Source organism: Phragmites australis, chromosome 16, assembly GCF_958298935.1.
Source record: "Phragmites australis chromosome 16, lpPhrAust1.1, whole genome shotgun sequence".
NCBI classification, from domain to species: domain Eukaryota; kingdom Viridiplantae; phylum Streptophyta; class Magnoliopsida; order Poales; family Poaceae; genus Phragmites; species Phragmites australis.
This window is the reverse complement of record NC_084936.1, coordinates 25,718,231-25,734,557: the sequence shown is the minus strand read 5'-3', so window position 1 is coordinate 25,734,557 and position 16,327 is coordinate 25,718,231. Positions and strand designations below refer to the sequence as shown.

Genomic DNA, 16,327 nt, shown 5'->3' with positions numbered 1-16,327 from the left:
CTTGATATTGCTCTTCTAACTTGGCACGTTAAATATCTCAATTCAATACTTGATTTTTATATAGAATCTAACTCCAACTTACTCTCAACCATATAGTATATGAGTTAGTTAAAAAAAATTAATTAACAATGTTATACCTTTAGTCATTTGATCTCCACAAGTGACTTCGCATTTATGTTTATCGTCAATCTTCTTTTAGCTTCTCCTTCATCTTATAAGCATCATGTAGAGCTTAATAACTTTGATGCATCTCTTTGATCTTACAGTATTACTTAACAAATTTATGATTTTATCACTTATATATCTCCTATGAAATAACTTACTACCAATTCTTAATATAATTATTAGTCCATATGTATTTTCACCACTTATCCGAATATCATTGAAACTCATACATCTTGATGTATTTCTGTGAATCACATATCATTTCTTATTGAATCCGTGCCCAATCATCCATACATCACCTATAAAAATAACCTACTAATAATTATCAACATAATTATTAATCTATATATATTACCATTAATTACTAAAATCATACTTAAAACTATACGGACCTTCAACTAGCGACATCTTCTCGGCGGCGACCGCGTCGCCGGAGGCGTGGAGGACGTCAGAGTGGGAGGCGGCGGGGCTGAACACGTAGTAGGCCGCCCTGCGCGGCGACCGCGACGGCGATGACGGGGCTAGGCTCGTCACGTTGGAGTCTGCCTTGGTGTGGCGTGCCATTCTTGGGAGCCGCGCGACGCGATGGGTTTTTCGTAGCCACGGTGAGTGGCTGAGGCGGCGGCGCATGTCCACGTGGAGGGATGGCCAAATGGGGCCAGCCGGCTAGGGTTCTGACTGTCGGTCGTAGCATGTGCGCGTGGGCTTCCTGGACGAATGGGGTATTTGGATATGCGTATGGGTTTTTCTCATGTACAATGCATTGTTTCGTGTGACCCGATGGACACCTGTCGGTGAACACTAAAACACAAATCCGAGTCCGATCCAAAACATTTTAGATACCGATCCGATGGACCGTAGACGAAAAAGATAACCTGGATCGATGCAAACTCTGCAGTACCGAACTCACGGGTTGAATATCCATCCCTACTTTTGATGTTTGGTCGCATCACCTGCCATGGTCGTATCCAATAACTACAGTGCTGCCTCTGGACCATTTCGACCGAGTGATTATAACCATGACAACAGCTACACGACCGGTACAACAACTTGGTACTGTTGCTGCTCCACATAAAACTTTTTTTTGTCGATGTTTACTCGGGAGTATTTGGGTATTTCAAAATCGTATAGTTAACAAATTAATTGAAAGCATGTTTTATTAACTTTTGTTAATGTATATTAAGATATGTACAATGGAGACTATCTCAAACAAGTAGTAAATCAGATCAAAGTTTGAAGTTTAGTAGTAAGTCTAAACGGCACTATTAATCTGTAGACTCGCTCCTTAGAATCAAACCATTTGTCTACTGGAGTAACAAGAACAGATAACATGAATTGCCACCAGTAGTATCATCTTGAAAAATTTATATTCCTACATGTAAAGCATGATCCTCATTCTCCCAAATTACGAGGGGTACAAATTAAATTAGATTTTATTTGGTAAAGTTCTAGATCTCGAGTCCACTCCAAATCTGAAGTTTTTAAATTAAGAGTCTATTTGATAAAATTATAGCTTTATTTTTTTTTTAAATTGATCATCCCAACTCTAGACATTTTTAATACTGGATCTTTGTATAAATTAAGGATCTTTAATTTAAACATAATATTATTATTTTAAAATAAAAATAGATATTTAAACCATTTTATTTTATCCTACAAACTTAAAATCTTATATAGATTAAAACCTTTATTATAGCTTAAAATTAAAACTAAATATCTCACCCAAACAACTCTGATGAACCCATGGCTTCATCAATTCCACAAAATTTTTAGAGCTAAGCATATGCAGCTCTAATTTTTTTTAAGAAGCTCTGTCAAACAGGCATGGGTTAGACGCGCTGCAAAATTTACCGTAATAAACCTCCACGGTAACTGTGACGTTTACCGTTACGCAGCACACCTTCCTTCCACTGAAAACGGAGCCAATCCAAGCCAATCTATAAATGGCTCACCACACCATCCTTCCAGGCTTCCACTGAAATCCACTACCATCCCCATCTCTCGCATCGCACCCACCTCCCCCGAAACCCCCAAATTGCAATCTAGTCCAGACTCCAGAGGCGCCCCCAAATCCGCGAGGAATCTCGCAGTTCACCGAGTGGGTTCCACGGATCGGCCGCCGCCCTGACCGTCTCCGGCGAAGATGGGCATCTCCAGCATGCCGGCGCCCAAGGACAGCCTTCTGGCCTACGTCCTGTACAACGCGGCGGTGTCGATCGCCATCCTCGCCGACCTCGTGCGTTCCGCGCTGGTGTTCCTGGGCCTCGCCGTGCCACACGCCTGGGAGGACGGCAGCGAGGAGCACCAGCTCGCGGCGATCGCAGCCGCGGCCGCGGCCGCGGGGCCGAGCCTCGCGGACAGGTTCCGGAGCAGGTTCAGGCCGTCGCGGTTCGGGCGCCGGCGAGGCGGGGTGGACTGCCGCGTGTGCCTCGCCCGGTTCGAGCCGGAGTCGGTGGTGAACCGGCTCCCCTGTGGCCACCTCTTCCACCGCGCCTGCCTCGAGACCTGGCTCGACTACGACCACGCCACCTGCCCGCTCTGCCGCCTCCGCCTCCTCCCCGCCGCCGACGACTCTCCCTCTCCGACTCCTCGCCTCGCCCGGATTTAGAGATATCTCGCCGCTACTCACTCACCCGCTCCGCCACCGGGTCAGATCGGCGTGGCCCTGCTGTGTCCGCGTAGGAATTTGAGAGGCCTATTTAGCTCTAGTGCTCCCAATTAGTAGCTTTTTTTCCTCCTCCTCCTCCTCCTTTTCCGTGCCCTTTTTTGTTCCTTCTCTTTGCTTGTGTTTGCTGCCGTGCCATGTAAATATTTGCAGAGTGCTCCGACGGAGGTGTAGCACTTGCACTACTGTGTACAGGCGAAGAGACGAGAAGAAAAAAAAAAAAAAATTGATGCCACTACTGTGCCGATCCCCTTTTGCTTTTCTACGCTTGTTAAATACATTTTTATCTCCCAAAACACGTACTGTATAGTATACTTACTACTATGGAGTACTACCATTTATTTATAAAAATCTGAAATTAGCAACCCTATGATCTTAGCAGAACAGAAGCTAAATTAGGAACTAAAAAGGTCTACTCACTAGAAGAAGTAGGTTACTCTTTCTTTTTTTGCAAAATTTAATCATGTTGTTGAGGAAAAAAATGGTACTCTAATAAAAGGGGGGAACGTTCTAGTGGTGAAGGAAGCGACGGTTGATATTTTTTGGGGGGAGGAGAGGGCAGCCGATATCTCTAGAGCTTCCACGCATCCGCCGCCGGCGCTGGGGCGGGGCGGGGCAGCAGACAAGGCGCTGAAAGGCACCGGTGAGCACTAGCATAGTTTACGCGAGTCACATACTCACATGGGGTGCGTGCTTACGTGTTGTCTGCGGTGCATGGCCCAGATCCCGTAACAGCCGGGCACGCACAGAGACAAAAGGGGTGAAAAGGCATCAATTTCACATGAATTTCGCATGAAGTTTCCATAGAAACTGTGAACTTTTCCTGTGTTCCAAAAGGGCATTCCTGTTGGGGAGTTGGAGTCCAACTTCGCTTTGCTCAGGTTGGATAAGAACAGTACTGGTCTCTTTCAGCAGGCCTGCCCCAGGCATGGCGGTTTTTGGTTAGTGTCGCGTCTGGTTCTGATAATAATATCTCAAGCCTTCAGCATCCTCATCTCTATTTGCTACTGCAGTGAACTGGAGACAAAACAAATGTATGATGGACGAAGAGAAGCGAATTCCCTGTCTGTAAACTTCAGAACTTTTTTTGATAACTTATTCTTGCTTTTGTACAGCTCAATATGTGAGCAATTAATCCAACTAACTCAATACAACAAGGAAAACATACATCTATTGTCTATTGAGCTATCCTACTGTGTGCAATCCAAGTTCATGCTTATGCTAATAGCCCTTCTGTGGCATCCAAATGCTGCAATATCTGCAAATTTCAGCCATACTTGATCAGGTACAACAAACCTGAGGATGGGCACCCTGAGTTTCACCAAAAATTCAACCACAGTGGTCCACAACCACATTATTCGAACACATGAATCAGAATCCATTGTTGTCCGTGCGTATCTTCAGCCAAACAATGTATGTACCCGGGGGGGGGGTCGTACCGGTGGTTAGGTTCAGTCATTCAGTATTATGCACAGGGATGGTAAGACGTCAATGCTCCTATCTGACATGTGAGAGCTCCCTTGATGATAGGTTGAACATCTCCTTCAGGCGAGCCGATGAACTGGAAAGAACATTCTTCTCGATTCGCTTCCGATGCTGGGTGGTCTTTGACCATTCAATTCCAAGAGAGACTTGAACATTGCATACCTTTTGTTTAGGCGCAAGGTCCTCGATTTGGTACTTTATATGAAGCTGCAGGTACAAGAGAGGAGAACAGGTCATTTATACTGTGTTTATTCTGGTAGTACGAAGAAAATTGGCATGGCAAGTTTGATTTTTCCTCAGAATAGAAAGGACCTGCTTCTTAATTTTTGTCTCCACATAATTACCCCCAAACCAAATTTTACAACACAACTACGATATATTATGCCATTGACCCAATGGCAAACATGTCCTCAAATTGATAACTTACAGCAGAGGACCGTCCAATTAAATAGTTTCATATATTTTAATACGCTGAGGGTAAACCTATGTAATTTGTTTCACTGAAAAATCTGGATGCTTTATTCATAATTGAACAACTATTCTAGCACAAAAATTTCAACAAACTGGTGTAAATTGAGTGCCGCAGTTCTGTTACAATAAAACAGTTTAGTATAAGAGTTTAATGAAGAGCAATGCTTTGTGAAGGAACTCATAAAATTTCTATGTAACCTAGAGATTGAAATAATTTTAGAAATTAGTCTATGGCTTATGAAGAATATTAGTTCTTAGATTTTAGGGAATTATTCTGAATCCTTAAAAATTATAGAAATTAGAAAAGATTGCAACTTTGAAGAATTTTAGTTTGAATTTGGCTTAGGATTTTTGGTTCAAACCAATCAAAATGGGTTGCATATGAATTATAGTATCCCACAAAAATCATCCTAAAAATTTTGAAGCTTGGGAAGGTCTCTCATTGGATTAGAGAAAGGTGGAAGATTTTTAGTGCGTTGGTTACTGTTCATATAGGCAAAAATGTCTAATGTGGTGGGTCTGTGAGATAACTGCCCAATGTATCGGTGGCTTTGTGAAATGGGCAACAAAAGTGATGGTTTTGTGATAGTTAGGACAAAAGCTGATGGTTTTGTGATAGTTAGGACAAAAGGTGATGGTTTTCTGAAATTAACTCTTAGTATAAAGAACAAATGGCATGTAAATGAACCTACACTTCTCGGGTGGTAAGTGACAATAGACAACCTGTCACAATCCAAAGCACTAGAGAGGAGGGACCTTCCAAGCATGATAAAGGGAGTATGGAAATACCAACCAGAATGGCACAGAGCAGAAGCTTCAAATACGTATACATACCGTAAAGAAGTCACCAAGAAAGACTCCTTGGAGTTCCATCACCTCTTCAATTATCCATCCTTTCTTATTGGGCATAGGAGATTTCAGCTGAGTTCCTGTCGCTTCTCCTCCAACAGGAGACAACTTCTTGCTAAATTTGTAATGAATTTGTCTTTGGTATTCATCAGGTTTATCTGATTCCCACTGTGTAGCAGAGTAATTGAGGCATCCAACTTTATCCATTACTTTCATTTCCAAAGAACCTCCATCAAACACCTCCATAAGCGAGGCCATCTGGCAAGAGAGACAAGTATATCAATTCAACTTCTCGTGATAGACTGCATGGTAAGTAGTAGCCAACGAACTTGCAGGTGTAGGCTTAGATTTGCCATGGTCTGTGGAAGTTAACCGAACTTACATTGGTAGAAATGGTTGAGGAGAAAACCTCAGTCATCTGAAGGCTCTTGGAATCCTCAACGCCAACAAAAATTCCACTATCCTCACTCTGAATGGTGCAAGTTTGGGACTGTTCTTCAGCAATTTGTACTTTGAACTCTGTGCTCAAAGATCTTGCTTTCCATAATGCCATTATTGTTCTGTAAAGCATAAAAAGAAATTTATTCTGGCAAGAAGCATATATAAAATGCAAAAGGATGTTTCAAGAATCAAGGTATTGTGTGGATCGATACTGATATATAAACCAGATTTCTCGATAGTTCAAATATGCAGTTAACATGAAGTTCGTTTAAGGGGGTTTGATATTATGGAGCTCAAGTAAAGATTTAGTGCACCATATGTTTTAGGAACTGGAGATTTACCTATTAGCAACACTAAATGATGCAAAAGACTGCAGATGAAACCTAAGCTTTCCATTCTCCATGCTCTTTGCTCCATGCTTTGCATCCATGCCTCTACCTTTGTGAAGAGTTATTACAATGGATGGACTCCATGATGATAGTGATTGAGGTATTGCTTGTATGTCTTCAATATCCTCCCATAGAAAGAAAAATTTTGTTTTCCGCCCAAACATGCTTGAATAAAATCCAATTGTTCTTGGTGATAAGAAAAGATGACCCTGAAATTAAAAGTAGAAGAACCTTTTGTTAATTGACTGGAAAGTTAATCAGCTATTCAGAACCAATAGGGACACATGAATACAATTAGTTGATCTAATTAATTTAACAAAATTAATCTAATAGATACCAACTTTTAACTCACATAGCATGGGAAGTACTATAATATCAGCATAAGGGAACTATAGATTTAAGCAATGCAAAATTTTCCTGACAATACTCAACTTTTCAGTACAAATGTGTGAATCAGCTATATCAGATGTTCATAGTTTACAAAATATGCGCACACCACTAATGGAAATTTCCATATCAGCACCCAGCATTCTTTCATAGAAAGTTAGGAACAAGGTGTGCAATTTTTTCAAATAAGAACTGTAATTTAGGCATATCTGTAAGTCACAACTAAAAAATTACCTGTGCATGCAATTTCCGCTTCAAGTAGCAGGTAAAACTGTTGATGAGAAATTCTTCTGCTGGCAGACAGAAGAGCTCCTGGAATGCAGTATTCGTCCGAGGAGACCTCAACGTCATCTGGCAACAGCAGCTACTCAAATAAGATTGGGGGAAATCACACGGTAACAATATACCACCTAAGAGAAAGGAAGGAGAATTCTCACCTTCTTACCAACCTCTTTCTCCATTTTGCTCAGATATTCAGTGACCATACCAGTGCCCTTTGAGTTGTTCAAAAAAATTCTTAGATGTAACTTTGACTGCCAAGACTGAGCCAAGTTACCCTGGAGAGGAATCCATACATCAGCTAACTCTGACAAGTTTGATTTTACAAAGTTAATTTCAGCATGTCCAAGGGAGGTAACTTCGTCAAACGGTCCATCAAAATCATATACATGTACGTTCATCACTGATGGAGGATCCTCCATGGCATCAAATTCAAAGATTTCTGCATAATTTAGCAAAATAAGTTTAGTTAACTGTTGCATGATGTATCACAAAACACATATTGTCCGAGTGCAATCCAAATTCACGATTTCTTAGTGATGTGTTGTTATGGAAGAAGATGAAAAGTTTAAATAAACATAAAAACCAGAAACTGTACCACAAAACACATACCATTCCACTGAGGTTCCAATGTTTGGAACTTAATTGAACTTGTTTTTGTTTTACCGTTGCAAGTAAATACCACATAAGGATCAGAGAATCCAGTAGCATCAACTGGAGCCAATTTGGATCCCTCAATTAAAGCAACCGTTAACAACCATCCATCACCTTGTGCTTTCACACCATGGTCACCAACTACATGAGAGAAAATATTAACAAAAGAGGTGTATACTCACATTCATGCATATATAATCCAATAGAACACATCAAGAAATGCAAGCCATAATATTGTAGTGTTTTTCCTCAGAGGATTAGGGTGCTAGTTTCTTAAAAAAAAAACTTTAGAAACTAAAGTTTGGTATTTTTCCCCAACTCAGGAGCTCCACTTCTCACAACATGATGGTGTCAGATATGTAGAGAATATTCATTGGTTCATTTACAAAATTCAAGCTAAAAACAAGTGTACCTGAGCTTTTCTGTTTTACATCTGGTAAATCACTGTAGTAATAAGGAACATATTTCACATAAGATGAGCTTGTTTTAACTACATATTCTGATATTCATATTAGAGATAGCACGGAAGATAAAAGAAAAATACCTTTTTGGTCCCTTGCCTGAACAAAGCACGTAATTTTCTTAAATATGTGCTGTACTTGAAGAAACAACAGCCCACCCACGATAATCTCACTGAGAGAATCTGGCAGATCTAATCCAGGAAACTCGAACCCTTGAACTACACTTGAATTCACTCGTAAAACATGCAGAGTAACATAGAGAACCACAAAAATAGAGGACAAGACACCTAAGTTGCAGAAGTACAGAAATGCTATCTTCCAATCAGATTCCTGCCCCCCTTGCAACGAAGCTAAGATCTGTTCCTTGTCAGACCCAGCATCTTCGACATCAACAGGCTTGACCTTCTGTGATAGTAAATCCGAAAACTGTGCATAATTTTGCTCCAAGCCTTGTCTTGCTCCATTTTCTATCATACCCTTCAACATAGTACTCTGAAAAAAATTCATGCGCCAAGAAATTACCAAGTGTGATGTCTGTTGCTCAGAGTCAAGTTCAGGACCTGGCATAATACGGAAAAGAATTTCTGTCCGAAAATAAGTACCACAAGGAACATCAGGGGTGCTAACACTTAATAAAACTGAATACTCTTTTCCATCAGCCTTCAAATAAGATTGCTCCTCTGTTGCTCGAACGGCTTTAACCAATTTCGAAGGTGCAGTTGTATAAGTTATCACTCTCTTCAAGGACTCCCCATCATTATCAACTCTCCAGGGTTCAGTTTTGAAATCAGTACAACCTTGGAGCTCGACCACTGTTTGTCGAAAATTTGAATCTGGTGAGAAGAGAAGGTTATTCAGATCACTAGGTGAGGCAATATATGACTGATTAATAAGAATTCCTTGTAAATTTACAGGCATTTCGACTCCTTCATGCCTCGATTCAAAAGATTTCAGTAGTTCATCAAATGGAGTCTCTGGACACACACTATTGTGTTGGCTTACAGGATCCTCAGATACGGTTGGTTCTTCTTGAACTTCTTTGGAAGGCTCAGTGGTTACTAAGGATGTTGGTACTGAATCACCATTTTTTCTAGCAAATATTTGACAGACACGATCAACAAATGATGGCTTATATGTTTTAGAGGTTTCAGTTCCATTCAAAGTTGCATTAGGAATCCCATTAGATGTGTCCTCTGCAGCAGCTAGATTTCTGTCAGTACCTGTACCTTCACTACATTTATCCTCTGCAGGGACTTCATCTCCATCAAAATACCCACTGATATTATCTTCTTTAGAAGATTCACTTTTGTTATAAGCTGATGCAATAGATACTCCTGTGCTTTGACTTGACAATGAATAGTTTCTCTGTATATCAGTTAATTCAGTAGCAAGATCATCAGACCATGATCGTGTGGCTCCAGCTGTTTCTAAAGATATTGAGACACAAATTTCACCTGCAGGGTGGAACCAAATAAAAAGACAAAGTGGTGATCACATTTTTCAGATAACAAAATAGATTAGAACTTAGTAACTAGCAAGATGATGCAACTTCAGAAAGTCAAACACTTGTGAGCAAAAGCAACAAGCATGATTTCGCATAGCAAACATTTGTGAGCAAAAGAGCTGGAGAAATTACCACAATCGACTGCCTTGTCGGTTTTGCCCTTCGGAAGAAGCTGGTACCACCGGGTAGCAAGCGAGAAGTTCTCGGCAGCCAGCGCATCCTCTATCGGCACCCTCACCAGCCCCAGGAAGTCATCGATCCCGAGCATGTCCGCGTCATAGACGTAGAACTTGAGCACATCTCTGACATCACCGACGAGGAAACTGAACTCCTGATCCCAAGTCGGGTTCAGGTTCATCTTGATCACCTTGGTCTTGAATCGCTGTTTCCCGAGCTGCAGCTTCACGTACGGATCACTGAACCCGTTGGAATCCATGGCCCGTAGGTTGCGGGCTCCGATCACACGAACAGTCAGCCTCATCTCCGCTCAACTCAGCCCGACCGGAAAACTCCCCAATCCCCAAGTTGAAAGAGAACAAGAATCACCAGGAGGAGCAGAAATCGATCACAAGATCGCTCCTTTTCCAATCCTAAGCGATATCCCACATCAGAAATTCAGAAGAACAGTGGCCACCCCAAGAAATCGGCCAAGATACCGCCGCTCTCCAATCCGACCAATCCAGGCACCAAAGCAGCAAGAACTCTCACGCACTCAGATCAAATAGTCGCCTCGTCCCTGGTCATTGCCAACTCCAACTTCAACTCAAGCAGCCCCGATGATCTGGAGACACGAGCAGATCAGATTTACACGTAGCAAGACGAAAGCAAGAATGGGTAAGCAGAGGCGCACGCACGCGAGTGGCAGGAAGTAAACCAAATGATGGAAGTAAACCACGACCGGACTTCGAAACCGGCAGTATTATACGGCTCAAAGGCGCGTTCTTGGTTGGATCAAGTCAAAACCTCCCACATGGACGCGAGATTTCGTCAAACGACACACGAAACAGAATGGAGAGCGAGGAAGGGGAAGAAGGCATTTGCTTTGGCCATGCGTACGCGATTAAACTAGCGGGCGCCCTCGCTTTTCCAGGTTCGATTCGCTTCTCCCTCCTCTCCTCTCGTCCCGTCCCTTCCCCACGTTTGGGGATCGCCGTCGCTTCGCTTTTGAAACTGCGGAATTTTCGGAGGAATTCGTCACGTTTCTGTAGCGAACTACATGCAATGTTTTCTGTAACTAGTGAGTGTCCGTGCATTGCAACGGTTCCAAAATCGTACAATGCTCATATTGCTGAGCTCTTTTGTACCTAGAATATAGTCCTTGCTATGTAAGCAGCGTTGACTTGTGGCAGCTTAATTATAAAATCTGTTACCAGTTAATCAAACCAGTGGCGTCACCTATTTCAGATTGTTGAGATGCATGGGTGAAATGATAAAACAAAACAATTCCAATAGTCTACAATAACAAACCGTTCCAGTTCAGCGAAAAAAATCAATCACTACAGTAATTTATGAATGTATAGGTGAATTGGGATGTTGAACTGATAGGCTAGCATACTAAAACAATGCACCTGAAAGAAACAGTCCACTGAAATAGTTCCTTTATCTATTTGCACACACGTAAATGGTTTGAATCTTGCAATTGAGATAACCTTTCGCAGTTGTTGCCAAATTGCCAAATAACAAAAGAGAAAATGAGTAGATCTTGTCTATATCCAGAACGAAATTTTTTGTCATGTCTATTTTAGTTATATGTCTAAATGCTTGAGCACCTTCTGATGAGCAGTCTTGAGGCAATAGTAGTCATTTGTACTTTTATTTTACACTGATCTAATTTAGACAATCTGCTCATCTTCTTTACACTGATCTAATTTAGACAATCTGCTCATCTTCTTACCCTGGATGAACAGGAAGGTATTATACTGATATATTCATGTAATTGCAGATATGCATATGAAAACATACAAGTAAAAAACTCTTATGATAATGACCAAAAGCCAATAAAAGGAGGGTTTAAAATACCCTGATAGGTGATAGCAAATCAACTTCAATGAGGAAAAGAAGAAATTGGAAGCCAAATCAAAATTGCACCAAATGACTGAAACAGGGGACAAAAGGCAATCATGCAAGACATTTTCATCAGTATTGGCATGTCTATTATTTTAGAATAACATAACTTGTTATGGTTCTTTCTACAATAGAGAACCAAAGTAATAAAAAAATTCAAATCATTGGCTACCAACATGACTAAAAGATTTAAAAGGTATAACAAAGTCAGTAGAGCCTGGAAGTACAACTTTATTTCACACTGTCTAGCCTGGAAGTGGTGTATAATAAACCCTTCGCTCCATCATTAGGAATGCTGCAATAGTTTTGTTCAACGCAGTCTGGTAGCATGGAGTTACGAACATTTCAGATGCGCATATCAATTGTAGGTTCAGATCTCGTCACCTTCCTTCCCTGAAAAATGGCAATAATAATTAGCAAAGAGTAAACTTTGCATTTAACTTGGTTTAACAAATACATTTTCTCACAGAAAATTTTGAACTTTTTTATGAGTATAAATATTTTTATATGTAGATCATATTACAAGGAAACCAACAAAATTTGTTTCACTTGATTTTAAGCTCAGATGAATTAGTTATTTTGCTAGTCAACCAACAACATGAAATCTTGGGATCGAACAACACATGTATTACCTCAACCCGGTTTGGCTGGTTCTGGCCAAGCTGTCATGCCCTCTACCTTGAACATGGTATTCAAACCACTGCTGAGAAGGTTTGTAAGTGAATCATTGATTTTAAGTTAAAGTAAGGGCGGAACCCCCGAGCGGTTGTGGTTGTACCTGTACTTGCAGGAGCTTTAGAATTTTGTAACCCGATCTTCCGTCTGATATGCGGGCTTAGGCGGGCGTGGGAGGAAGAAAGAAAGTCTCACTGGTTGGAATGAATCGCTTACTCCCAGCCGGTGATGAGCACCTCCGAAAGAAAGGGAGGGAGGAGATCAGTCTCCTTTCTCTTTTCGGGAGCAGAGCACGCTTGCGTTTTCAGCAGTTAGTTGTAGCGCGATCATTGAAGGGCTCCTCGACTCTAAAGAAAGTGTCTTATATGGTCTCAAACAAGCACCTAGAGCGTCGGTTTGCAAAATTCCAATGCTGCAGAGAAAGGTTATGGGTAAAAAGGGTGCGGGACGCTTGCGGAGTCCGTACCTTCCGTACCACCCCGAATCTTATTACCTGTCAGTCTCTGTTACCATTTTTGCATTTCTTATTCCGCTATTCCGAATATTTTTTTTTTCTTGGAGAGTTCCGTGATCCAGTTCTTTCAGCATACATAGGTTGTCAAAGGATTCAGTGTTGGCATTCGGAGGTGGCTAACATGGTCGTTTAACGAATGGCTATAGCCCACAAACCCTCCCAGTCACGACATTAGTTAATCAAACAGGACTAAAATCCTAGCTTTCCCAAGAATCAGCTCTTTACTTCTCTAAAGGCGAAGACTCTGAAGTGGGCGAACACTCGGCCCAGCGGGCGGTAGGTTCATTGGTAGAAATCAAAGGGGTAGCAAGCTCAGTGCATTTTTTACGCTCCGGAGAAGATGTGCGGCTAAGTACCCTCCCGGTAGTACTCTGGGGGAAATGGATAATCTTTCAAAGCGTGAGTTCAATGTCAAATAAGAATTTTCTTGTTCTTTTTTGTTGGTTCAAATCGGATAATCAATCAATAGGGAAAAAGGAAGGGTCGATTTGGAACTCAATTATTTAACAATACTGCTAATCCCTCTTTTTGTGCCGGGAAGTATAGATGATGGGAACAATGAAGCAGATTCTTCATCTACTGGACGCGGTTCAACTAGCGGAGGTCTTTTTAGCTCTATTTTTATTAAGGAATCTTGGGTAGATTGAGATAATTTTTAGGTTTTTTTATTGAACTTCACTAAAAATTGAGAAAACCGCTCGATAAATTGAGAAAACCGAGCGGTTACCGAGAAAACCAAGCGGTTACTGACAATGCGGAAAATTCAAGAAAACCGCTCGATAAATCGCAAAAATCGCTCGGTAACCGGTCCAATTCGACCGGTTACCGAGCGGCTAAAATAGCGATTTTTTCCTAAATTTCAAATTTATTCAAATGAATTTTGTCCGATTTTTTTTGAAAATTCAAGCGTTATCGCGGTAATCGTGATTTTTCGGTTACCGCCGGAGCTCGGTAACCGAGCTCCAGTCGGTAACGTAAACCTTGTCGAGGACTGACAATTACATATTTTTAAGTAGAGAAAAAAATTTAATGAGAATTACAAAGAGCCAAAACTTTACTCACTAGTTTAGAAAAGATTTAGGGCATGTTTGATTGCTTCTCTTGCTATCATGCCTGAGCAAAAATCGTGCCTGTACAGGTACGAGGGACTTATCTGATGAGGCAGGGTGCGGAAGGGGGTGTTTTGTTAGAACAAATGCGTGAGTAATGAGTGCTCGGTGACGGCGATAGAGGAGAGTGTAGGAGAGAGAATGGAGGAGCATAAGAGGTGGCGCGGACGGGCTTGAGGAGGGCACCACCACCTTGAGCACGTGACGAAGAACTGACCATGGGCTCCTCGGCCGATGAACCCAACCGAAACCCGGATGGCGATGAGGAATGGCGGCTTGCAGCACACTGCTCCAGTGAAGGTCCCAGCTAGCGACGAGCCAGAGTGAAATAGAGGCGCGCCCTAGCTTCAGTGGGCCGTGGAGGAGCTCATCGTGGTCTTGGTTTGGGCAGGGAGACGCTGAAGTGGGTCGACAACATCGAGGTGCTGCATGGCGGGCGGTGGAGCTCTGTGGTGGGGAATTCGTCGACCATGGCTCTATCCATAGGGGAGATGAGCTGGAAAAGCATCAAAAGGGTGTGTAAGGAAGCTTAGAAGGTGTGTGCCGAAGGGATTTGCTGGAGATTCGCGAATTCAGGATAAATCAACGGTGGAAGGGAGCTCGATCGGGGTCGAACTTGAGGAAGATGACGCTAGATCTCAGTTCCCATGGTAAGGAAGAGGGAGCTGAGGCCAGGAATGGAACTAAGACCTCCGGGCAAATCTTTCGGTGTCTACGGCTTTGACGGGGAGGGGATGAGGACGACGAGAGAGAGGACAACGACTCAGACCCGAGCGTGGGCGAGACAAACGAGCTCAGGCACTCGATTTCGGACACCTGCGCTCGATACCCTGAGTAGGCATGGACCTCAGGGCACCAACCAAACGCTGCTAGAGAACTCTCAACCGCTTAGGCCAGGCAAAGTCGACAAGTGCAGTAACCAAATATACCCTTAGAGCATGTTTGGTCCGTGTCACAAGAAGCCAGATTAAATTTTGGTTATTTGGCTAGCGTCTGATTCAAAGTTAAAATTTAGTTGCGTCTATAATTTTTTGGTCGTACTCGTCAACAGTCAACTAGCAACAGGGACACGAGTTTTGGATGGCCGATTTGGCCACCCATATTTTGGTCGGGCTGTTAAATTTTGGTTTGGTCATGAACCAAATGGTTATTTTTATCAAATTTTGGTATTATCTTGACTTTAACCATAACCAATATTTAACTTGGCACTTCAGGGTCTACAACCAAACAACCCTTAATACCCGTTGGTTTCGATGCTCACGAAAGCAAAGCTTTTGTTAACGAAATTTTGTAGTTTTGACCGGATTTGGACTTTTTTATTGGATGTCCAGATTTTGATAAGCCTTGTTTGGTACTCAGAAAGCCCTTTTTGTTCGGTGTCCACGAGAGACAAAAACTTGCCTCGTCAATTTAGGCAACTTTTGACTAGATTCTGCGTTGTTGAGCTCGAAACCAAAATTTTGGCAAGCGGTGTGGTAGGCAAAAGCTTAGGCCATCTTCAACAGATACTTTAAAAATTTATTCTGTATAATACTATTATAGTATTTCCTAACACTAGTACAGTATCCCTTATTTTCTTTTATCTTCAGCAGCTACCCTATTTCCTACCTTCCGTTACTCTCCTACTCCCTACGGGCCCACGTTTCACTCTCCGTAAACAGTATTATGGACTCCAGTTTTCATCCGCATTTTTGCTGCCCGATGAAGTGCTCTGCTTCCCGTCAGCTTCGCTGTAGCAGCCGATGCCGTAGCTGCTGGAGTGCTGCAGCCGACCAGCATCAGCAAGTTTCTGCTGCGTACAGTGAAGCCGGTACAGATGCGACTACGGCTGGAGAAGTCCTTATTTCCGTACGGTATATAAGCAAACTAGTACTCTCTCCGGTCAAAATATTTGATGTTTTCGGTCAAAATATTTCAAAAGTTTGATCATATACAAAACGTAAGTATATGAAAACCAAAATTGTGCTAAGTCCCACCAGCAAAACTATTTGCGTTGACATGGAAAATGCTTTCTTTTTTCTCTTTTTTTTTTTGAGCAAACGCATTTGTCAAATGACGTTTCGGTTGCGTAGGTTCGTACCCTTTTGACATGTACATATAACTGTCTCAGAGCATCTAACAGACTCGTCAAATTTAACTTTCTATATTTTTATTTGGCTAGTTTTATAATATTTCTTCTTCATATTTCTACATACTTCAACAAACTTGTCAAATG

At 41.9% G+C, this 16,327-nt stretch overlaps 2 protein-coding genes across 7 annotated transcripts; one reads left to right on the top strand and one right to left on the bottom strand.

Moving 5' to 3' along the window:
- Positions 1–2,123: 2,123 nt before the first annotated feature.
- On the top strand, positions 2,124–3,091 carry LOC133895248 (probable E3 ubiquitin-protein ligase XERICO). Its single transcript, XM_062335405.1, has one exon. The coding sequence runs from the start codon at positions 2,309–2,311 to the stop codon at positions 2,771–2,773; it is 465 nt and encodes a 154-aa protein (XP_062191389.1). The 5' UTR covers positions 2,124–2,308; the 3' UTR covers positions 2,774–3,091.
- A 797-nt stretch (positions 3,092–3,888) lies between these two features.
- Positions 3,889–10,971, bottom strand: LOC133895247 (C2 and GRAM domain-containing protein At1g03370-like). Of its 6 annotated transcripts, none has more exons than XM_062335400.1 (10): positions 10,605–10,965; positions 9,883–10,531; positions 8,330–9,700; positions 7,744–7,926; positions 7,290–7,573; positions 7,087–7,203; positions 6,418–6,674; positions 6,018–6,195; positions 5,621–5,893; positions 3,889–4,522 (listed from the first exon to the last, which is right to left on the bottom strand). In XM_062335400.1, exons 2-10 carry the CDS (start codon positions 10,229–10,231, stop codon positions 4,328–4,330), a joined length of 3,207 nt encoding a protein of 1,068 aa, XP_062191384.1. In that variant the 5' UTR covers positions 10,232–10,531; positions 10,605–10,965; the 3' UTR covers positions 3,889–4,327. The 6 variants fall into 6 exon arrangements, 5 of the variants coding, with proteins under 5 accessions (XP_062191384.1, XP_062191386.1, XP_062191385.1 ...); XM_062335402.1 differs by having other exon boundaries at positions 8,330–9,079; positions 9,473–9,700; positions 9,883–10,964; XM_062335401.1 differs by having other exon boundaries at positions 10,807–10,964.
- Between the last annotated feature and the right edge of the window lie 5,356 nt (positions 10,972–16,327).